The sequence below is a fragment of the Notothenia coriiceps genome, unplaced genomic scaffold (assembly GCF_000735185.1).
Source record: "Notothenia coriiceps isolate Sejong01 unplaced genomic scaffold, NC01 NC01_scaffold00037246, whole genome shotgun sequence".
In the NCBI taxonomy this organism is placed as follows: Eukaryota; Metazoa; Chordata; class Actinopteri; order Perciformes; family Nototheniidae; genus Notothenia; species Notothenia coriiceps.
In genome coordinates, this window is record NW_011369947.1 from 2,699,392 (window position 1) to 2,721,983 (window position 22,592).

General features: G+C 37.6%; 1 protein-coding gene across 1 annotated transcript; it reads left to right on the forward strand.

Annotated features, from left to right (window-relative positions):
• The first annotated feature begins 403 nt into the window (after positions 1 to 403).
• On the forward strand, positions 404 to 13,398 carry c4b (complement C4B (Chido/Rodgers blood group)). The gene is made up of 41 exons (XM_010794542.1): positions 404 to 505; positions 807 to 993; positions 1,078 to 1,258; positions 1,339 to 1,409; positions 1,497 to 1,585; positions 1,680 to 1,762; positions 1,852 to 1,939; positions 2,216 to 2,339; positions 2,469 to 2,610; positions 2,996 to 3,108; positions 3,197 to 3,349; positions 3,434 to 3,601; positions 3,707 to 3,898; positions 4,210 to 4,353; positions 4,454 to 4,577; positions 5,256 to 5,327; positions 5,434 to 5,646; positions 5,743 to 5,857; positions 6,154 to 6,224; positions 6,309 to 6,448; positions 6,539 to 6,754; positions 7,162 to 7,213; positions 7,331 to 7,420; positions 7,508 to 7,714; positions 8,042 to 8,117; positions 8,271 to 8,463; positions 8,573 to 8,668; positions 9,040 to 9,202; positions 9,444 to 9,634; positions 9,714 to 9,872; positions 9,953 to 10,012; positions 10,095 to 10,185; positions 10,264 to 10,435; positions 10,532 to 10,622; positions 11,411 to 11,485; positions 11,557 to 11,659; positions 11,752 to 11,841; positions 11,933 to 12,031; positions 12,146 to 12,229; positions 12,816 to 12,948; positions 13,029 to 13,398. Exons 1-41 carry the CDS (start codon positions 435 to 437, stop codon positions 13,168 to 13,170), a joined length of 5,124 nt encoding a protein of 1,707 aa, XP_010792844.1. The 5' UTR covers positions 404 to 434; the 3' UTR covers positions 13,171 to 13,398.
• Positions 13,399 to 22,592: the final 9,194 nt, after the last annotated feature.

Genomic DNA, 22,592 nt, shown 5'->3' on the forward strand with positions numbered 1-22,592 from the left:
CGTAAGAGAGCAAACTCGATTTCTTGTAAATCACATGATTTTCGGGAAATCTGGCTGACTTGCAGTAACCAGTGAGAGTTTGGGTTCACATTGTGAAACAAAAACTAACACTTTCCATGCTGCATGCCAAATAATAATAAAAACAATAAAGCCTGACATTTTAATGTAAACACTATGAGAATATAACACATCTGTACAATAGAGTATACATAGTATTTCTGACAGTATGATGATTTTCTCGATTTATGTATAGCCAGTTAGAACATGCAACATGTGGCATCATATTGAGGAATGAAACAAAGTTATCTAAAAAGGAAAAAAAAGGGAGGGCTTTGCGAAGTCCAACGATTGGGAAATAAAGGGATGGATCAATATCAAAATTTCAGTTCATCAAAAGCCTGTGTCAGAGCAGGCAAAGACCTAGGAGCTGCACCATGGAGCGCTACATCTTCTCAATACTGTTTCTGATCTTGACTGTGGAACCAGCTGCTTCAACGGACAATGGGTAAATGTAGAAATAGCTGCATGATTATACATGATGTCATGTAATGGGAATCTTTTTTTGTTTGATGAAAAAGGGATTTAAATATATACAGTATACATGTATATTTTATGTTTGTACGCATCATCTAATAATTAATGTTTTCAACATAATATATTGTTAATGATTATTATGACATTTTGTCATATTGTTAGAGTATATAAAATATGCGGCGTTGCACACATTTCTCTAAGGATATATAGGTCAAGCAATGCAAATTATAGCAATAAAGGTGCCAACAGTGCTTTTTTCATCTTTTGTGTAGATTCTTCATCTCAGCCCCCGGAGTTTTTCATGTGGGTGTTAATGAGAAAGTGTTTGTCCAGATGGGAAAGTCTCATTTTAACATTCCTGTTACTCTCTACCTGGAGCTTGAGACTGGGGGATTGTTGTCTAATAAGATAACTACTACTTGTACTGAGGACAATAAGATCCAAACAGTTGAGCTCAAGGTATGAGACACTTTTCAAAAAATGAAAATAATTTTGACAGCACTTATAGGTCATTAACCAAACTTATAATTTGGATTTGTACAGCTAAGAACAGACTTAGTAGCAGATTTGCCTCCGGAGGTCCGTAAGACACTTAAGTACCTCACGCTGGTGGCAGTGAGCCCCGCCTTCAGTGTCAGGAAGTCAACAAAGGTCCTGGTATCAAAACGGAGAGGAAAGATCTTCATTCAGACTGATCAGCCAATTTACAACCCAACACGAAAAGGTGAAAGGAAAGAAAATAATATCAACACAACAGAATGAATAATTATGGTTTGTAAAGCCTGTATTTTTTTTGTCTTCAAGTGAATTACAGGATATTCACTCTTGACCACGCATATAGGCCTAGTGAGGACGTGATCCAGATATCAGTTATTGTGAGTGACACATACTTACTTAAAAAATAATGCATACATTATTGTAATTGGTGAATTTTTTGGCTGATACTTATTATTTCTTTACAGAATGCTGCTGGGAACAGAGTAATGAGGTCCCAACGGTCTGCAAAGGGAGGAATACTAAAAGGCAATTTTCCCATACCTGATGTCTCAAAGTATGATGAAACAAATGAACAATAAACAGCCTCTAAAATGACAACACAAGCACATTTGAGACCCTAATAACAAATGCATATTTTGTTTACAAAGAATGGGCACATGGAAGATTACAGCACACTATGAAAATGACGAGGATAACGCTGCTTCCCGAGAGTTCAAAGTCAAAAAATTCGGTGAGTTTATTCGGTTTCAGTTTGTTGTTTCTTAAGTATTTTAAATATTGTGCCCCCCTTTAAAACGTTGTTTTTCGATCCTATCCTAGTTTTACCAAGTTTTGAGGTGAACATTGCAATGAAGCAGCGCTATATTTTGTTAAATGCTGAAGAGTTTAACTTCACCATCTTAGCAAGGTAAGTGTTGATTAATTTAAACCTACTTTACTGCCAATTTTTCTTGTTTATACAGCAATACATTTTGTCCACTATGCCGAAAAATTAAAGAAAAAGAATCGCTCTATGAAGTATTTAGCATTTTATATTACACATAGAATGTATTAGTACATATTATGATATAGGCTGATTTATTTAAATATTAAGGGTGCATGTCCCCCAATTTGTTACAGTTTTAGACCTTTTATTTGCCTTAACTTCATCTTCTACAATTCTACAATGATTTTCTCTCTATAGATATTCACATGGCGAGAAAGTTAAAGGGGCTTACCACTGCCAATTTGGTGTGGTAGTAAAAGAGACAACTCTTGGTGAACGAATGAAACCTGTCTTTATCAGGAGACTGGAGTTGACTGGTTCGGTGAGGGAAAATATATTTATCCAAAATATATAATCCAGCTCATTTTTTTAGATCAGATAATCTGTCAACATATTGCATTTCTTAAACGTTACAGTACTTAAAATCAACAATTGATGTCATTCCTTAAAGGTCCAGGATGGAACTGCAGCAGCTACTCTCCAGATGGCAGAATTACGCAACCAACTCCAAATTCAGCAGAATAAAAGTATCTCCGAACTACAGCAGAGTGGAGCCCAGATCTACTTGGGAGTATTTGTCACCAACATCCAAAGTAAAGACACTGTGTCACACTATATATACATAATTAAACCATCGGGTGTAATAAGGGAATACATTTAACAAAGTGTAAAATATCAAGTGCTTTGTTAAATATTAGAGACTAGTTAAATATATTAATTAAATACAAATAAATTCCTAATATTCTAACAAATATGTGCAAACAGAAGAACTAAACTAGGACATTTTCTATAGTAATGTTAGTGTTACTATAGCAGATTGGAAATTCAAGGAAGTACCCCCTGTGTCACTTCAAATGTTTCTATTCTGAAAAATAGCAAAAACCTTCTTGCCATCATGTAAGTGAGAGGTAGCCTATACATAGAAGATTTAGTTTTGTGATTTCTCAATGCATCTGATTTCTGCATTTTATTGCCCAGGTGGTGAAATTCAAGAGACAGAGGTGTACCTTCCTATCATCTCCCACAAATACACCGTGGATCTCTCTCGAACTCGAAAATATTTCCTTCCTGGATACCCACTAGATGTGGTGGTATGTATGAAACTCACAAATGAGTACACAGCTATGTATGCAAAGTCTGTAAGGTTAATCCAGTTTGTTATTATTATTATTATTATAGGCAGTTGTGCGTCACCCGGATGGATCCCCTGCAGCTGGTGTGCCAGTAAAGATGGAAGTAAAACCAGAGGAATCTTGGCACGGAATCACTGATCAGGAGGGGGCAGTGTTTCATGTCTTTAACATTCAAAATGAGGATCGGATTACAGTTAAGGTTAGTATCAACAAAGAAATGAAATGAATAAACTACTTGATTTCCTGTTGTTAAGATACACTGTGTATACTCTTGCTTCATCAGGTGTCAGCAGATGGCCTTCAGGTGAAGAAAGTAATCCAGAAAGCTTCTTCTCCGAGTAATTGCTTCCTTTACCTGAGTATTACCCACAGGATGTATTCTGTGGGCGAGACACTAACTGTTAACTTCAACACCATCAATGCCCCAACACAAGGGTTGATATACTATATGGTGAGGCATATCAAATTAATTAAGGAAACCTGTTTTCTTTGACAGAGAGAATAAACCGTTTTTTATATCTATAATGTATTTAATTTATGTGTTGACTACATGTAGGTTTTTAGCCGTGGGATCCTAATAAACCAGGGTTCTGTAATCCTTGGTACTTCAGTTAGACAAAACCTTCCGATAACATCTGATATGGTGCCATCCTTCCGTCTGATTGGCTACTGCTACAACCAGAATGGCGACATCATTGCAGACTCAGTGTGGGTAGATGTCATGGATGAATGTCAGATAAAGGCCAAGGTGAGTAAACAGAACAGATAAGAGTGCTGTCTGAGCAGAGTGAGGCAGATAGCGGATAGGTAGATAAACACACGTTTACCTCTAATGGGTTACATAGGTCAGTTGAATAGAAGTAGGACAGTTGTTGGCCTTTATAAAGACTAAAGGAAATCAGCATTAGATTGGAAGTAACTAACTGTGGTGGGTGTTATTAAGGTGTTTTTATGTTTACATGTTTTTACTTCAATGATTGGTGTTCATATAATAATTGGATTAACCTTTTCTTTGGACAATGGCATAAAAAACGTCTGTAAAATTGTACTTTAATTTAGGTAGAAACAAAAGGACCATTCACACCTGGAAAAAGGTCTGTGCTAGAAATTGATTTGGATGGTCAGAGAGCCAAAGTGGCTTTGCTGGCTGTGGATAAAGCCTTCTACGGTCTCAATGCCGATAATAAACTCACAGCCAAACAGGTAACACTTCACACATAATATCTCTGCCAACACACTGAGGTTATTGCATTTATCCCATTATTATAGCACAGTAAATCCAAGCTAATGTTCTACCTTTCAGGTGTTTTCGTCCATGCAGTCCTTTGATCATGGTTGCACATATGGTGGAGGAGCTGACCCTGCATCTGTACTAATCGATGCTGGACTGTCTTTTTTCTCTCAGTCAGATTCAAAATGGAGAAAAAGTATGAGAAATTACTTTATTTCTTCATCTTACCTTTTTTAAATGATTCCTGTCAAGATGTAATAAAGATAGTTTCAGGTTTACTAACATTAAATTAACACACACATATTGTAAAGGTCACCTATTATGCAAACATCTACTTGTTTATGTATTTTATACATAAACATGTGTCCCCTCTGTGTAAAGAGATTCTCAAAGTTGCAGGAAAAAAGATTCTCTCACTTTTTGTCCGGATCCATTTATATAAAATCCTGTCTGAAAATGAGCTGATCAGATTTTGGCCACTTTATGATGTCATAACGATTTTTTTGGCTTGTGTAACCATTAGCCAATAACCAACCAAGGTAACCCCCCTCCCCCCCCACCTTATCACCTGAATCTCCTCCTAGAGCACCATTGAGTTCTTTTTAACCAAATATCTCTCAGAGGGGCGTGGGGAGTGGCTCCTTATTTTCATCTTAAGTAACAGACAGAGAATCAGAACTTTTGAAACAGCTCTGAAACAGAGGGGATTATGGGATGCTACAATGATCTGTTTGGTATTTGGAGCCAAACACTTCAGAGACATGTTTGTATATATCTGAGACCTATAATATATTGATGAAAAAAAGTATAATAGGGGACCTTTAAGGGACACTTAAATCCAAAATCCATTCAGCAGTGTTTTATTACTTTCCAGGTCTTTCCTGCAACTCACAAGCTGGAAGACAAGGGCGCTCTGTGAACCTTCAACAGGAAATGATGTCCTTAAGTAAGAAAACATTCTGGCATTACTACTCAGGTCTGAGATAATGTAATGTGATTCTAGTAAGAAAATGTTTGAATTTGTTTTCCTTTTGTGTTATCATACATTTCAGAATCAAACTTTTCCAAAGAAGAGTTTCAAGAATGTTGTGTTCAAGGGTTTTCTCTTATCCCTATGAGACGCACATGTCTGGAAAGAGTGAAGAGAATCAATCTGGTGGAAGCCAAACCTGGTTGTGCAGAAGCCTTTTTTAAATGCTGCCTTGAAGGAGAGCGTCTGAGAAAAAAAAAGATGATAGAGGAGACCCAGGATGAACTTGGCAGGAGTGAGATAAGATTTTCATGTGGACATTAAATACTTACACAAATATTAATTTGGCATTTCATAACTGTGGCAAACCTTTAATTTGTCTGTTTTTCAGCTGCCAGCACAGAGGACATTGAAGACTTCTTTTTGGACACTACTGCTCAGTACATTCGACAATTTTTCCCGCCAAGCTTTGCATTCACAGAATTTGAAGTAAATGGAAAAGGAAGGTAAGAGGGGGACAGACCCTTTGTATGCTAAAGGTTCAATTACATTCATAAAGTGGCTTGTTATGCAAGTTAATACTTCATAGTTCAATCAATGTTTATTTTAGTTCTGTTTATATTCTTTGTATTTGTTACTGTGTGTGTCAATTTAAATATGTTAGCATTTTCCAACAATCGGTGTCATTGAATCTGATTGAATGCATTACGTAATGTCTAATGAATCAAATATAGACAAAGCATTTTTCTGATTCATTTTAGTAAGGCAGCACTCTTTAATTGATCTTATTGAAAACCCTTAGCTATAATTTGGCTCTCCCTGATTCCATAACCATGTGGGAGATTCAGGTGGTCACTTTATCAGCAGCCACAGGTAATAGTAGCTTCATCCCACTTCAGAAATACATCTGGAATACTTGACCGAGTAGTTTCTCATTAATAACTCTGTTTCATTCAGGTTTCTGTGTAGTCAAGCCGTCTGAGGTCAGAGCGTTCAAGAGCGTGTTTGTGTCTCTGAAAATGCCTTACTCTGTGAAGAAATATGAGCAACTATCCATTTCACCTGTTATCTACAATTATGGCGATGATACACTACAGGTACGAATAACATTACAATTACATTAACCGCCCCCCCCCCTCCTTCATTTCATAATGTATTTTTCTCTGTGGACACATGCATTGTTATAGTTGGCAGTTCACATGGAACAAACGGAGGGGCTTTGCTCGCCCGGTTCAGCCACCACGACAGCTTTTGTCAACATTACTGTGGAGCCGCAGTCCTCTCAGTTTGTCTCCTTTTCTGCTGTCCCCATGGTAATCGGCTCGATACCCATCAAAATCCGTCTCTATGATATAGGGAATGAGTGGGGAATAGATGCCATTGAGAAGACTTTGAATGTTTTGGTGAGTGAAAAAGACATGATTTGATCTCAATGCAAAATGATTGCCTGACAAAATAAATATGGAAAATATGAATATGTACAAATTACTCACCTATATTGACCATCCATATGTGACATAAGTATTATGTTATACATTTTGAACTTGTTAATAAGTAGCGCTGACAGCTTTTTATGAGTATTAAAAATGTCAGCAAGTTTTATAAAAGTGTGATAATGCAGAAAGTCCCTTCCCTTCCCTATCCCTTAAAAAATGTATAATGCTTGAGGATATTAACAGTAACAGTAATTAATTAACATAATATCAGCACTGTTATGTTAGCTTATACCAATATGCTTCTTTCACTTGCATATATTAATATGTAAGGCAAGGGACACATAATAACTGCTCTATATTCTGTCCTGTTGTAGACAGAAGGACTAGAAAAGAGAGTAGAAGTAACCTATGTGCAAAAATTTGTTGGTAAGTTGTGGCTGTTTTTCTTATTAATGCCTGCTTAACAGTTGCCAATATTTCTGTCTTCAATATAATTTACACGTACATTTGGTTAAATAAACCAATTTGTCTGTTTCTTATTAGGGAGGAGCTCAAAGAATTTCACTTATGACGGAACTTTACCAGATGATGTAGTCCCCAACTCTCTTTCCAATATTTTCATTTCAGCCGAAGGTATGTACTAACAGAAACAAACTGAGATCATACCACAGACCTTTGTAAATAAAAGAGTCTTATCCTTTCAATGTTCTCATCTTACAGGTGATGGATTTGGCAGTTCACACGCAGAGAACCTTCTTTCTCCTCAAAAGGTTTCCAGGTTGATTGTATTGCCTACAGGATGTTTAGAACAGACAATGTCCAAACTGGCCCCTACAGTTTCAGCTCTCCGCTACCTGGACCTGAGTCGGCAATGGTTTGACCTGCCTGCTGGTACCAGAGATGATGCTCTTGATAAAATTGAAGAAGGTAGGAACACATCAGCTTACTGTAAATGCATGTGTTTGTCTGCTAAGTTTTAATAACAATATTCATATAAAATAGAGAAAGAATCCAATAAAAATAGCGATGTCCTCATTGTTCAATGTAGTAATTTTAAAATGTAGATTTTTAAATTGGTACTAGTTGGTAACTTAACTCAGTTAAAGTGGGAATAAAAAATTACCCCTTTTTCTTTGTTTAATGCTTTCTGTCACACTAGTATTGTGGCACGTTATAAAGGTTGCACCCTCTGTGGGTTTCTCATAAATCTCAAGACATTTTTGTTTTTAACAAAGTATAAACTTTCTTTGTCAGGTTATATTAGGATTTTAGGTTACAAGAAACCAAATGGATCTTATGGTGCATGGGGTACAGTGCCATCTAGTAATTGGTGAGTATGTTGTATGCTGCCTGAATGATTTTTGACAAAGTAGTTACTTCCAATATTTCCAAAATTAACAAATATTAGCTTCAATATTTGAATATTGTAAGTCAGCCTTTGTGATCCATATTTCTCCTTTGTTTTTATTTCTCTTGTCCTCAGGGTGACTGCCCTTGTTGTGAAAGTGTTATCGCTGGTGGCGCAGCGTCAGGCCATGGCTTTCGGACAGCAGGGCAGGCAGGCTAGGGTTGTGCCAGAAAAAGAAATCCGTCTTTCAGTCGGATACTTGATCTCAGTACAGAACTCAGATGGGTCATACCGTGACCCACATCCAGTGCTACACAAAGGAGTTCTGGTAACTTGATTTAAATAAATGTTATAAGATGCATATGTCATATTAGAACAATATAAAATATAGGTTGTGGTGATTTGAATGCGATATTGTCTCTGTGTGTTCAATGTAGGAAGACCAAGAGGACAAAGCATCCATGACGGCTTTCATTAATCTTGCACTGTACCGGTCTCTTGATTTCCTAAATAGTGAATTAAGAAATAATGTGGTGAGATAATACATCGACTCGAGACATATATCTTGATATAACTTGACAACATCGCACTTTAATGCATTCACTTTTCCTCTAGCTTGATTGGAAGGTGAACGTTTTCACGTGCACATTGAAATTCTCAACATCTACCAGAGTGATTAGCACAACATTTTGTAGAAATAATAACAAGTTCCAGACAAATCCTATTTTTTTTGGATCCCTGATACCTGCTATTGCCTAAGCATGGCATTAAAGTCTGTGTTTGGGAATTAAAATATATGTATAGAATATTTAAAGTATTTTGTTACACAGTCAATTCAAGTCAATTAATAATTGATGACGAATAGTTGTAAAAACTTATACTCCTTTATGTTACTTTCTACCAGGAAGCAAGTATTTCAAGATCTAAAACATATCTCCGGTCACAACCGGAGGAGCTTAAGCATCCCTACGCTGTTGCCATTACAGCCTACTGCCTTGCAGTTTGCATGCCACAGGGAACAGATCATTCATCTGCCTTGAGAAGACTTCAAACACTGGCTACTGAAGGTAGAAAAAAGCAGTCCCTCTGATTGAATTACCTAAGACACCCAGAGATACGTATTAAAGATAATGTTTTTATGGTGGCAGAATGATTGCAAGTTGACCAATTTATGTTATACAATATATATATATATATATATATATATATATATATAGAGTATACACATATCCCAATCCTACAGGCAAACATACCTGTTTTGGATATTGTTTAGATATGTAAACTTATTGTCTATTTCTTATATATCAGTGGAGAATGGCTGTAATCAGCGGACAGCTAATGCCAGCCCACAGAATCAGAGGGCAGATGCCATCACAGTAGAGACTGCAGCTTACACCTTACTGGCTGCAGTGGAACTGAAGCAGACCAAGATGGCAGACAAAACTGCGTGCTGGTTAACCACCCAGGAAAACTATTTTGGTGGCTTCAAATCATCACAGGTGATTATAAATACCTTTTTTAGATTGACCAGATATACAATCATAGTTGAGATGTTAAACTTTTTATTTACACCCTCAGGATACCATCATGGCATTGGAAGCTCTTGCGGAATACGAGCTAAAGAGGAACACCAGTCCCGAAGCAAATCTCATAGCAGAGTTCACAGTCCCAGGAAAGAGAGACATTGCAAAGCTTACACTGAAAAATAAGAAGGAGAGAGTGGAAACAGACCTTAAGGTATCAGGGCATTATCAACAGAACACTTAAATACAAACACACACATCAACTAAATCTCATTCCTGTGTCTTTTGTCCCAGAAATTAGCAGGGAACAACATTATTGTGAAATTGACAGGAAATGGCGATACCAAGTTGAAAGTAAGTTTGATAAATGTCTCCAATATGATATATAAATAATACTAATCCATACTGTAACGTAAATCACAAATGTCTTCTGCAGATTGTAAAGGCTTACTATCTACTGGACTCCAAGGACCACTGCGACAAAGTGTCTATTAGCGTCAGAGTAGAGGGCAAAGTGAAGTACACAGGTGAGCTTTTATTATAAGTCACAGCCACATGCATCAAAGATTAAACCTATAAAGTTACAATGACCTTGGTTTCCTCAGCTGAGATCGTAGAAAACTATGACTACTATGAGGACTACTCTGTCAACAAGGAGAAGGAGGTGCGAGTTGCACGATCAGCAATTGAGTGGTTTGATGCTCGCACCAGAAACAGAAGAGATCTTGATAACAACCTCCAATCAGAAAATACTGTCACCTACCATGTGTGTGTCAGGTTAGTTGACACCCAGTACATATATGATCTTTATAAATAACATTAGACGGTGAGTTTTGAAGGATAATGTATTTGTCATTGTTTTTCTGTGTGTAGTCATAGCCTAGACCGCAATCTCACAGGAATGGCTATTGCTGACATCACACTGCTGAGTGGATTTCAGGTTGAAACTCAGGACCTGGATAGGGTCAGTACCACTCTCTACCTCCTCTTCGTCATTAACATCCTCAGGGCAGTGGGAGGAGCTTCTTTTCATTTTCATTCATGCATTCCTTCATTCAATACTAGACAAGCTAAGGGGTTTGAAAAATGAAAACGTTTAGAAACTATGTCTGAACATATTTCGTTTTTGAACACATGACTATGAACAAACACATTTGACAGGCAACTGTGATTTGTTGTCTAGCAAACAGCAGCAACTCCAGAAGAATACCTGTTCTTGAATTAGTCTGGCACATTAAGCCCTGTAAAATGTCATCTGATGCGTTACAAAATACATATTTGTTTTGAGTGTGTTTAGAGGTTATAATAGACAGATTTAGTTAACTATGCTTTGTTAACTGTTCCCCCAGTTTCCAGGGTTTGTTCTAAACTGAATTAGTCTTCATATTTTGCTGAAATAAATGAGAAACATACCAGTCTCTCATCTACCTTTAGGCAAGCAAATGCATAAGCGTAAGAAAAAGAAGCGTAAAAAAACATCAACACTTTTCTGTAAAGATTGCAATATTGAAAGAACTAATTTTACAACTTCAAGCTCAGGTTATTTGTTTACATTTTGTAAAGATGGCGACAATTTTGTTCTCAACTGTAGTATCAAAGCATTTTTAATTCACTGTTATGACTTGCACCTCTAACTGGCTTGTTCTACAGAGCAGCAACTATAACGTTTTGTATTATAGTGTTTAGAGTGGTCAATCATGCCAAAGTATATGGATGTATCATATCAAAAAGTTGAATTCTTGTCTCCTGTAGCTGACACTTCTGCCTGAACAATACATAGCCCATTATGAGGCCACCTATGGAAGAGTGGTGCTGTACTTCAATAAGGTAAGGTAAACTCTTTTGACATACACACATTTGACATTTCCAGTACTAAAAGATTTGTTCTTTCACTCTAGGTCCTTGAATCAAAGGAATGCATTAGCTTTGACGCTACACAGACCGTACCAATTGCCCTTCTACAGCCTGCTCCAGCTGTCTTCTATGATTATTATGAACCAGGTAAGCTATTTATTAGATTTGTTGCGAGGATAGAGGGGAAATCATTGTTGAATTCATCAGGAATTTATGAATTATTTGTGCTTCACTTGCAGACAGACGGTGTACTGTGTTTTACTCTGCCCCCAAAAGAAGCACGATGATCTCCAAACTGTGTTCAGAGGATGTGTGCCAATGTGCAGAAAGTAGGCCACTTATCATACACCCATACTGATTAACAGCTACATGAATGTTGCGATAATTATAAAAGTTTCATCATGTTCCTCTTTTCTTTAGGACCCTGTCATAAAATACAAAATACATTCCAAAGACGTCCAAGAATGACAAAATATGTCCGTTTACAACATGCGTGCTTCTTTCCTGTAGTAGATTACGGTCAGTAATGCAACTAAGACAATTTGCAGTAATGAATATGATATAACCTCAACTTTAAATATCTGAAAACAAACTTTTATATAAAGTCACACTTTCCACCTCGTTTTATTCCAGCATACAGCGTTGAAGTCTTAAATGTTACCATGAAGAGTAACTTTGAGCTGTACTCAGTGAATGTAACGGATGTACTCCGATCACGTGAGTAAACTGTAACCATAAGCTTAAAGGGGACCTATCATGCAAAATGCACTTTTGTACATCTTTTATACATGAATATGTGTCCCCGGTTTTCCAGGGAACTCACCAAGTGTCAGAAAACACAACCCTCTCTATTTTCCTCCATACCCAAATCTCTAAAAAAGGGGCTGCAACGGATCTGATACAGACTGATCCAGATTTGAACACTTTTATGTCGTCACAGAAGTTGCGCTACGGCTATCGGGCCAGCTCCACCAATCAGGAGGAGACAGCCACAGACATTACCGTTCGAAAGCGCTGGAGACGCTGTAGTACATATTTCAGGCCACCAGATGTTGCTGTTCTCACTGAATCAGAGCATGAAAGGCAGTGTTAAATTGAGCGAAATGAGGAATGGATCAAATGCATGATCTGTTTGGTATTTTGAAAAATAAAAAGTATAAATATGCCTTATATAGGTATGGTCCTACAATATATTATTAAAAAATAGCATGATAGGTCCACTTTAAGTAGATGCCGTAACATTGACTATTACATTTTTATGGTGGAAACACTGTTCATAAATGTTATGATAATTGTCTACCAGATGGAGATATCCTTGTGAGCGAGAATTCTGTCCGAGTGTTTGCTAAGAGGTTACACTGTAAAGGACAATTAGACTTGGGAAAACAGTATCTCATCATGGGCAAAGATGGCGCCACAACTGACTCAAACGGAAAGTAAGTAAAGTCAATAATATCAATTAAAGGAACAATTTAACAATGATTGATTCTCATTCTGTTCACTCCCTCTCATAAAGGATGCAGTACCTGCTGGACTCAAACACTTGGGTTGAAAGAAAACCTTTGAAGGACACATGCAAAAAATCGGCATATAGATCTGCCTGCACGGAGTTTGATACCTTTACAGAGGATTACAAGATAGATGGCTGCAGACAGTAAAACACACAACTCCTTTTCATTTAACATTGTATGTTAAAGAGTCATGAAAGCATTTAACCTAAACTCCTAAAGAGGCATTGTTGCTAGCCAACAAAAAAGAGTGACTCAGCCCACAGTATAATTGTATAGTTTACTACTGACAATGTAACCCATTAATCATGTCTTTATAACTAATATAGCTACCAGTGTTTTAAACATATAATAAAAACACCATGTTGTAATTGAAAACGTCTTTGTATGTGAATTATTGGTTGGGACATAAACTAGATGCATACATGTTAGATAATTATTTGAAACAGAACTCAAGATTGAAGCAGAAAACTTTGGTGCTTTCATGTCTGTCCAGATAGTCTGATTCAGTTTAGTGAACTGGCTCTATTTAACTTTTCTGCTGAATATATTTATTTTCTTATGGGTTTTTTTCACTTACTGGCAGTAAAAGATCTGAGAGGGTTCTCTGTACTCAACCCAACCCCCCTCAAAGTTACCCACCTTCTTACTTAACATCTGCAAGGTAAGGGAGAAGGGGAGTGGTTTGAGGGTTAGCACATAAAGTGGAATATAAGTCTGTACATAAAACTGGCTTGCTTGCTACCAGCGGAGAAACATAGTGACAGGATAAGGATCAATCATCACATCGTAATGATAACAACTCTGTATCTCAAGAAAAGTCCCCTTTCTTAAATGTGCTCCACTTAGCAAACATGCAGCTGAAGACTCTCAGTGCAATTATTTAAAACACGTTGTACTCGATGCAGAAAGCGGTAATTGGAGAAAACAAGGAGTATTGGGAGGGAGCCGTGCAGCAGGAGAAAGAGGGAGGCATGGGTGGAGAGGCGAGGAACAAGCAAGGGCTTATGTGCTTATATTATTTTAATCTCTGAGGCCGGGTCCAATGTAAGCAACACAGGAGTACTGACCATTACTTCAATCACAGCCAGATCAATGCCTGCACTGTTTCAGCCATTGCCATTAGACATTTCATTACATTTGAACCAATAAAGGGTAAATACATAGGCAGACTTTAGCATCTCACATTTTCATCTTGGGATTACTTTAGTGCACCGTCAGTGGCCAACAGCAACAGCGCATTTGAAAAAGTGCTCTTCTTTTTACTGTGGGCTTCCTCAGGTAATCAATGGCTTGTCGTGACTAAGCAATGTAGACTTGTGCTCACAATTAAAGTCACATTTAATCAGCAATAGTAGTATTAGATATAGTTCTTGCACAGACTGTTGCATCAAAATATAGCACAAAGGTTCTCATCAAAGACAGACAGAGGAGGTTGACAGATTTGTAATTTTGTTTTATAAATATAATTGTATTGTTGCATCCATGGATTGCCAAAAGAGTTTGACTATAATACACATAATTCATTGGTACACGCTCAGCTAATCTGACACACCAAATGCGCTGGAGCATCAACTGTGAAACTGCCCGGGGAATTGAGAAATGTGCTCATACCACCAGGTGTGTTTTGCTAGGTGTGCAGTAGCTTTAGTTGTTGAAGGTGTGGGCCCAGCCATTTTTTCCAAAGGCCATCACAGGGTCAGCGGTTTAAGGGTGGTCTATGGTGCAGAAAGGAGTACAGTGAAGGCGGGGCCCTTCCTGGAGGCTGCCAGCAGATGGAGGCACGGATGGAGAGGGACCACCCACTCAGGAGTCCACACTACATTGGCAATTCATCTTTTTCATCTCAATATCAAGGTGACTTGGTTTCTTTTTTGCATAGCTCCTTTTCTCAGAAGACATTTTGACATGTCACAGTTGGAAAAGCACAGATGCAAATGATAAGATGTATTGCTGGCTGAAGGCCATTTAGCTGCTTCAGCTTAAGGGTCCTGCTTTTCTGTAAGCTGGCTCACATTGACATGACGGGGGACATTTGAAAAGAACATTGTTACTGTTATTAATAACAAAAACGCTTTTTCTACGATGCAAGTGTCTGAAGTAAAAACAGGCCTCATGGCGCAAAATTAAAATGAACAGATAAAGCACATGTCACGATAAAGGGATATGTCTTTCAATTCAAGGATTTATTGTCATGTGCAAATTAGCAACAGTTTAGATATGGCAATGAAAAACCTAAGTCACAGGCTCCTCCGACAGCGCAACATGAATATATATAGGAAATAAAACAAATATAACAGATAAAACAGATGACAGAGTGTGTGTACATGTATATCATTCTGCATAAGTGTTTATAATTATTTTATTTGTGTCAGATTTAAGGGTTTGTGAAAAGTGTTATTTCATTTTGAATGCGGTTGGCAGCTCTTTATCTTCGACCTCTTCCATATAGTCAGAAGTGCATCATGTTATTCTACCAGTATGGCTTCATTTTTTCACCTCTGTTCTCTAGTTGCATCACATCACTATTCATTTTTAAAGCCAGCATCAAGTAGCACAATGTGTTGCATCAATTATTTGAAAGTTGATATGGAAATGTCATATCAACTTTATTCATTACATGTTACTTGTTAGACAGTATTCAGTAATATATTCTCTGTTACATTGCAATGCTGAAGTTAAGCACAGTAAGTATGTTTTCTTGCAGTATCAGAACATGATGTGCATGCCAAGAAAAGCATGTTATCTCAGCACATTTGAAACTAAAATATCTAGAGGCAAATATGTTTTGCTGTGAGGCTTCTTGTATACCCACACTGTAACATTATAGTCAGTACATGTAACTGCAACAGAATATGAGAGAGCTGTTTTCTTTGCATTGGCTACAGTCTTAAAACTGTCATTCAAAAATGGTTTTGTGTGCTCACTATCTCATGTAAATGATCTCTTTGTGCAGAGTGGCTCTTTTAAAAGTGTCATATCATTGTAAATATTACATTATCACTAACAATGGGTATCTACAATTGTCAAACAATAGTTGTGGAATAAAAAGTACTATTTTCTCTTGGAAATGTGGAGTAGATGTTTAACGTTGCATCAAATGATAAAGTACAAGTTCCTTAACATTATACTTAAGTACAAATCTTAAGTGAATATACTAAGTTACTTTCTACCACCGAGACTCATGTACTGTAGAGTGTGTGACCATCACATACTTTGTAGCATCTACAATGTATTTATCTCAGGTAAAAACTATGAATTCATAACAACATTTTCATGAAATAAGAGATCAAGTTGCTGCAAATTATGTTATTTTAGTTACCAGACAAGGTTTTAATTCAATATTATAAATGTTTATAAGAGCAATCAATAGTTAACCTAAAGAGGTTTTTTGAAAACAACTTCATACTGATCGATGTTAGTGTATCTACATTATCTTTATAGTGCTGTATAGTGTCCTTACTGTAAGGGAAATTATTATATGTACAGCACTTTGGCTCGACCAAAAATCGTTTTAAAAATGTGCTATATAAATAAAACTTGATTTGATTTGATCTTTAGGTATATAAAAACCTTGAATAATATACACTTTTGTTTTGGCTCTCCTGTAAAGTTAGGAAAAGGTCACTTGTGCCCTTCTTCTCTAGACCCTTCAGTGATGTGTCTTCATGTGGCTTACAAAAGGTAGGATAGTGGGTGGCCATTGGTCACAGATTCATAGCCTTCACAGAGCATTCGTTAAATCTGGTGGATACTTGTTTCACTTACATAACTCCCACGTAGTTACATCTCATTACTTCCAACAAACAGCCAATTCATATAGCGAGAGGTTCCTGTCCCCCAGAGTCCGCACTGAATACCTGCAGTGTTATGCTATGTATTCCAGCTGAATCATGATTCTCAGACCACGGATTTATTCAATCAAAGCTGTGTCTAGGTGTTAGCAATGTCTGGGATAAGTCAAGTTACATACGGCAGACACTGGAATAACTGTCATCGGCCATACAAACCTGAACATGCAGGCTATTTTTGTGTTAGAGTACATGAAAGAAGACAAACAAATGCCATGGTATGTGCTGAGAGTGGGTTTGAGAGAAAAACGTTCTGTACGTTCACTAAAAGTCTGATAACATTATATCAGAATCAGAATACCTTTATTAGTCCCACAGAGGGGACCTTTACGTTGTTACAGCACAGGAAGCTTAATGTTACATGCATTCAAAAGTATTAAAGTTAAAAAAAAGTTATGATATAATAAAAAATATAATAAAAATAAATAAAAAGTTACACAATTTACAAAATACATGTTGGAAATTATGTTGGATTACACACAAAAAAGTTGAAGTGCATGTGATTTATTATTGATGTGTTCATCAACAATTATTGGATCATTCTATCAAAAGAAGTTAAAATGTTAAATCTACCAGCAAGATGTATAACACATTACAAAAGTGGAAAAAAACAAGAAAACTAAATACAAGAGAGTATTTGATCATTGTTAATATTCATATTTGTGTAAAAAAGCAACTCTTTTTAAAGTCCAATACAAATATTTTTCATAGTGGTTGAGAAAGTGGGACCACTAGGCGTGGAGGAAGAGGAGGGGGTCCTTAAGTAGGAGCAGACTTTATCACTCTCCTCCTTTCTAGTGGTGGTACTTTCTCTCACCTTTTTCCTCCCTGATCATAACCAACAAGTCTGTGTGAGCTTTTACATTCAGATGGAGGGAGCAACATAAAGAACGAGATAAAGCCCAAGAAACATCAATCTTCTGGTAAGTTCCTTATTCATTATAATATTAGAGTTGAACATCATTTTCAGTGTTATATTTGTTGGAAACAATCATGTTGTTTAATACCGTGTTTCAGCTGCTAACAAGACCTTCTGCACTAATTGCATTGGGTGATATGATATGTTAGTCTTAGTGCAAGATGATGTGGAGTTGTTATTCCTTCTGTCTTTTACCTTAAGCTTTCTTCATTATATCAAGATTAATACTGTGATAATATAACAATTTATATTTCGTGAATGAAAAGGGGCTATTCATTCATTTGATACTGCAGCCGATTAGGGAGTTTATCTGTGCACCAAGGAAACATTTCAAAAATGTTTTTGCTATATGGCACAACATCTAACTTGTTTACTTACAGTATGATTTATTTGACTTTCTGCTGTTTTAAAGCCAAAGCTGGACATATTTCTCTCGGTGGTTTTATGAGTCGTTGGTTCTGTGGATTATGTAACCTTCTGTATAGTGAAAGACTTACAGTGTACCACAGTCCTATACAGTGCTGCTCTGTTACCTCTGCAAAGTCTCCCCAGCAGAGACCCCCAGCTCAAGTCCCCTTCTTCCTTCCTGTTTCAAATCAGCTCATTTAGATTTATACTCAGTTTGGCAAGCCATTGAATTAAGTATTTTCTGATTAAACACTGCTACAATTCTTCAGGTTTATTTATTTTGTCTTGTGTATAAGTAGACACAGTTTAGAAATGTTTTTATATTTATATTAGTTTTTATGAACTCAATATATTTTCTCGTGATGCTTACTGGTTCTAATGTCTTGCACTGGTGCTCAGAGAAAATTGGATTAGGATTGTTCAATAAACAATGTCACATAAAAGAAACATTATGTTTAGTGAGATGCACAACTGCATTTTAGTAATATTTGTTGTGCTTTTATTTTGACAAGATAACCTTTCACAAAGACTGAAAACTTGCCAAAATGTGTTTCTTGGTCCAAATAAGAAATTATGTAATAATGCCACTCGCTGTATGTTACATTTCTCTCAGTGGACTCTAGTCATTGCTGTCAGGTCTCTTTTGATCTGTGTAGCATATAGCCAGTAGAAGTTTGCACAAGGTGTGAAAAGGAACTCAGTGAATGAGATGCTGGCAAAACAAAATTGCAAATCCTTTCTTTGGATAAAAAACAAGTTCTAAAATGATTTGTCATAAAATGTCATGCATTCAACTCAGTAATAACTCGCTTTTTCATTGTTTTTTTATTTCTAGGAGACACTTGGCATAATCCACTTTACAAGTGGTCACAGAAATATTGGGGAAGAAATAATAATTTTATACTAACATACATACAAATTCACCAAAGGCAATACCATCGCAGGCTACTACTGCTGGTTCAAAATGCTGTTTACTTTAGGAGTTCTCCTCCTTCTCGCCCCATTTCCCTGCTTTCAATCCCCGACCAATGAGAGGAGAAACTCCACAGGAAGCGACGCGACCAAATCCAATGCAGTTTTCGCCCTGTCAAAACCAAAAACCACTGCTGCCCTCACCAAACAGACCCTGAAGCCAAACACAGTCAATCAAACAGTTGTATCCACTATAGCCACAGCAACAGTAAAGGCTTCTACAGTTAGTGAAGTGAAAGCTAGCAAAGACAAGCCTGCCCCCAATGTAGCTCCAAAAGTTAAGTCAGCATCCACAAAGTCTGCCTCAGCCAACGGAGCTAAAACCACCAAAGACAAACTCCAACCTTTGGTCAATCAGACCGTTTCAATGAAATCACCTTCAACCAGTGATGGGAAGACTGCCAAAGACAAGCTTGCCCCCACTGTAGTTCAAAATCAGTCAACATCGTTAAAGGCTACTCCCGCCGGTGCTAAAACCACCAAAAATAAGCCCACAACCCTTGTCAATCAGACTGTTGTAGCTAAATCTCCTTCCACCAAAGACAAGCCTGCCCTCACAGTAGATCAAAGTGCTCAGTCAACACCGGCAAATGCAGCTGACAAAGATAAGCTTACTGCAATCAAAGCTCCCAACACTACCACTACCAAAGAAAAGCCTTCCTCTGCAAAACCAATGAAGGTGTTCATCAGTGAAGGCTGTGACTCAAACAATGGCAAAGAGCTGAAGTTGAAGCCTGGCGAGCCTCTGGTGATGACGCATAAGATCAGCTTGGTGCCTGGTGGCTGCAGCGGGGGATGTGACGCTGAGATGGCTGCGCTGCAAGGACGCGTGGCCCGACTGGAACGAGAGATGACTTCCATTAAAGAGAAATGTAGGATTCAGTCATATTGAGTAGTATATCATATTTTAGAACTCATTAGAGATGTTGATTTAGTAATTTTGGTTGTTTTTCTTGCCGCCCAGGTCCATGTTCTGCTAATTGTCCAAATGGATGTAGTGGCAATGGAGAGTGTCAGGAGGGGAAATGTATCTGCCAACAGGGATTCACCAGTCCAGACTGCAGTAAGTGTGCACAAGGAGCTGAGTCATAAAAGTAAAAGGTCTGCAGTATTTGGATTTGGTAGCATTAGAGGTAGGGCTGCTCGATTATGGGAGAAAAATTAAACTGAAAAACCAATAAAAACATATACACTGAACAAAAATATAAATGCAACACTTTTGTTTGAAACTGCACGTTTCAGAGTGGCCTTTTATTGTGGCCAGCCTAAGGCACAACTGTGCAATAATCATGCTGTCTAATCAGCATCTTGATATGCCACACCTGTGAGGTGGGATGGATTATCTCGGCAAAGGAGTAGTGCTCACTATCACAGATTTTTTCAGATTAGTGAACAATATTTGAGAGAAATGGTTATTTTGTGTATATAGAAAATGTTTTAGATCTTTGAGTTCATCTCATGAAAAATGGGAGCAAAAACAAAAGTGTTGCATTCATATTTTTGTTCAGTGTATAACTAAAACCTGCACTCCCCTCAGCTGTACAGAACAGTTTTGTCACTTTCAGGATATTGATTTGCCCTATTACTGTTTTTCTTCACTCTCACTGTTCTTATCAGTCTCATTTGGGGCTGTTGATATCATTGAAAAGACCCTCAAACATGTTGTACACCTTCCTATCACTGAACACCAAACAGCCACAGTTACATATACGTAGCTGGTGAACATAACAAGGAGTTGGTGGACAGCAAAACGACAGTGTATCAGAGCAAGACATAATGGGGAAAACCGAGTTGTTTTTGTTGAGTACTGGGTAACATAATGTTTTAAAACCTGAATTTTTCTTTGGAATTGTGTTAATTCATGGAAACATGTATTCATCAAACCAACAAAAAGTGGGTGCAGATCAGAGCTCTTATATCAAGTTAATGCAACAGTTAGTACCTGTACCCAACCTCAGGAGAGGGTTGGTCTGCAAAAGGGCAGAGATGAGGTCCTGGGCATCTGCAGGCAGGGCTTCATCGCCATTAGGCCAAACTATATCATCTAACAGAGACAAAAACAACAACAAACGGTCAGAGTACGAAGCAAGAAAGACATTTTCAACTTGTAATTCATCGGCTTATCTGAGCTATTGGAAACGTGTTCTACATAACTGCATCACACCAAGGGAGAAAGCTATAAGAAAGAAATCTATTCTATTTATCTGTAGGAATATTCAAAGTGGAAAGGCTTCTGACTACATCACTTGCTAGAGATGCATGCTATTAAATGAGAATAGTGACACACACATTGGACCCACTTTCTATAACAAAAGACAGCCAAGAAACCCAGTTCACTCAAAGCATACCGGACTACCTTTGTGTCTTGCTTTTTGATTGCTAAAAGTGAACAGTTTGAGAGTGTCCTCACAAATAAAATAGTTTAAGTCTACCACTATCCTCTTACCTGTGATGACCTGTCCAAACAGCTCCTCGGGAGTGTCTCCAAAGAAAGGCACGCAGCCCACCAGGAACTCATAGAGGATGATGCCCATAGCCCACCAATCCACCGGCTTCCCGTAGCCCTGACGGAGAATCACCTCGGGAGCGATGTACTCTGGAGTACCACACACCTGAGTGAGGGAGAGGAGGTGCAAACAATGGGAAGACAGAGGAAGAGAAGAAAAGAATGAAGAAAGAAAGAGTAAAACAATTGTCGGAGAAGCTTGAAAACTATTTTGTGATGTAATCCATTATAAAATGCATTCATCATTTCCCATTTTATGCGAATGTTCTCGAAAGCCCAAAATTGTCACCCGATGGACACACGAAAATATGGAGTTGTGAATTTCGCACGAAGATGGCTCCGAACCACACAAGAAGGCAACAATTACATTACATTCAAGACATACAACTGCAACGAAAGTAACATAAACAATTATGTTAAAGTATTATGATACTGTACTGATATTTTCAGACTTTGTTCTTTACTTTATCCGTCTTTATATGTAGAAGATATTAAGTTTTCTCCGTGATGTTGTTTCCATACAGTAGCAACAACAACAACAACTTCCTGTCAACTCGCCTTCAAAATAATATATTATATCCTTTTCAGTTTCACAGAACACAAATTGGGTTATTTACATAATATGTTTACATGATTTTGTTGTGCAATAAAACAACCCGATGGACACACGATAAAGGAAATGTTCAAATTCAGCTCTGATCGTAGCAACATCGGGCCATTCGTGAGGGCATCTTAAGCCATCGTTTGACCGCCGGTGGAGTTTCTCAGGCCCCGGAAGCAACTTCGTGAGCGGTGGACAAAATCTTTGGCATGACCAAAAAATGGTCGAAGGACCTTGCGAAGGTTCATTTTTCGTGTTGAATTTGTGTGTCAATTTTTGCACCTTCGTAAGGCCACCGTTGTTATCATCTGTGCC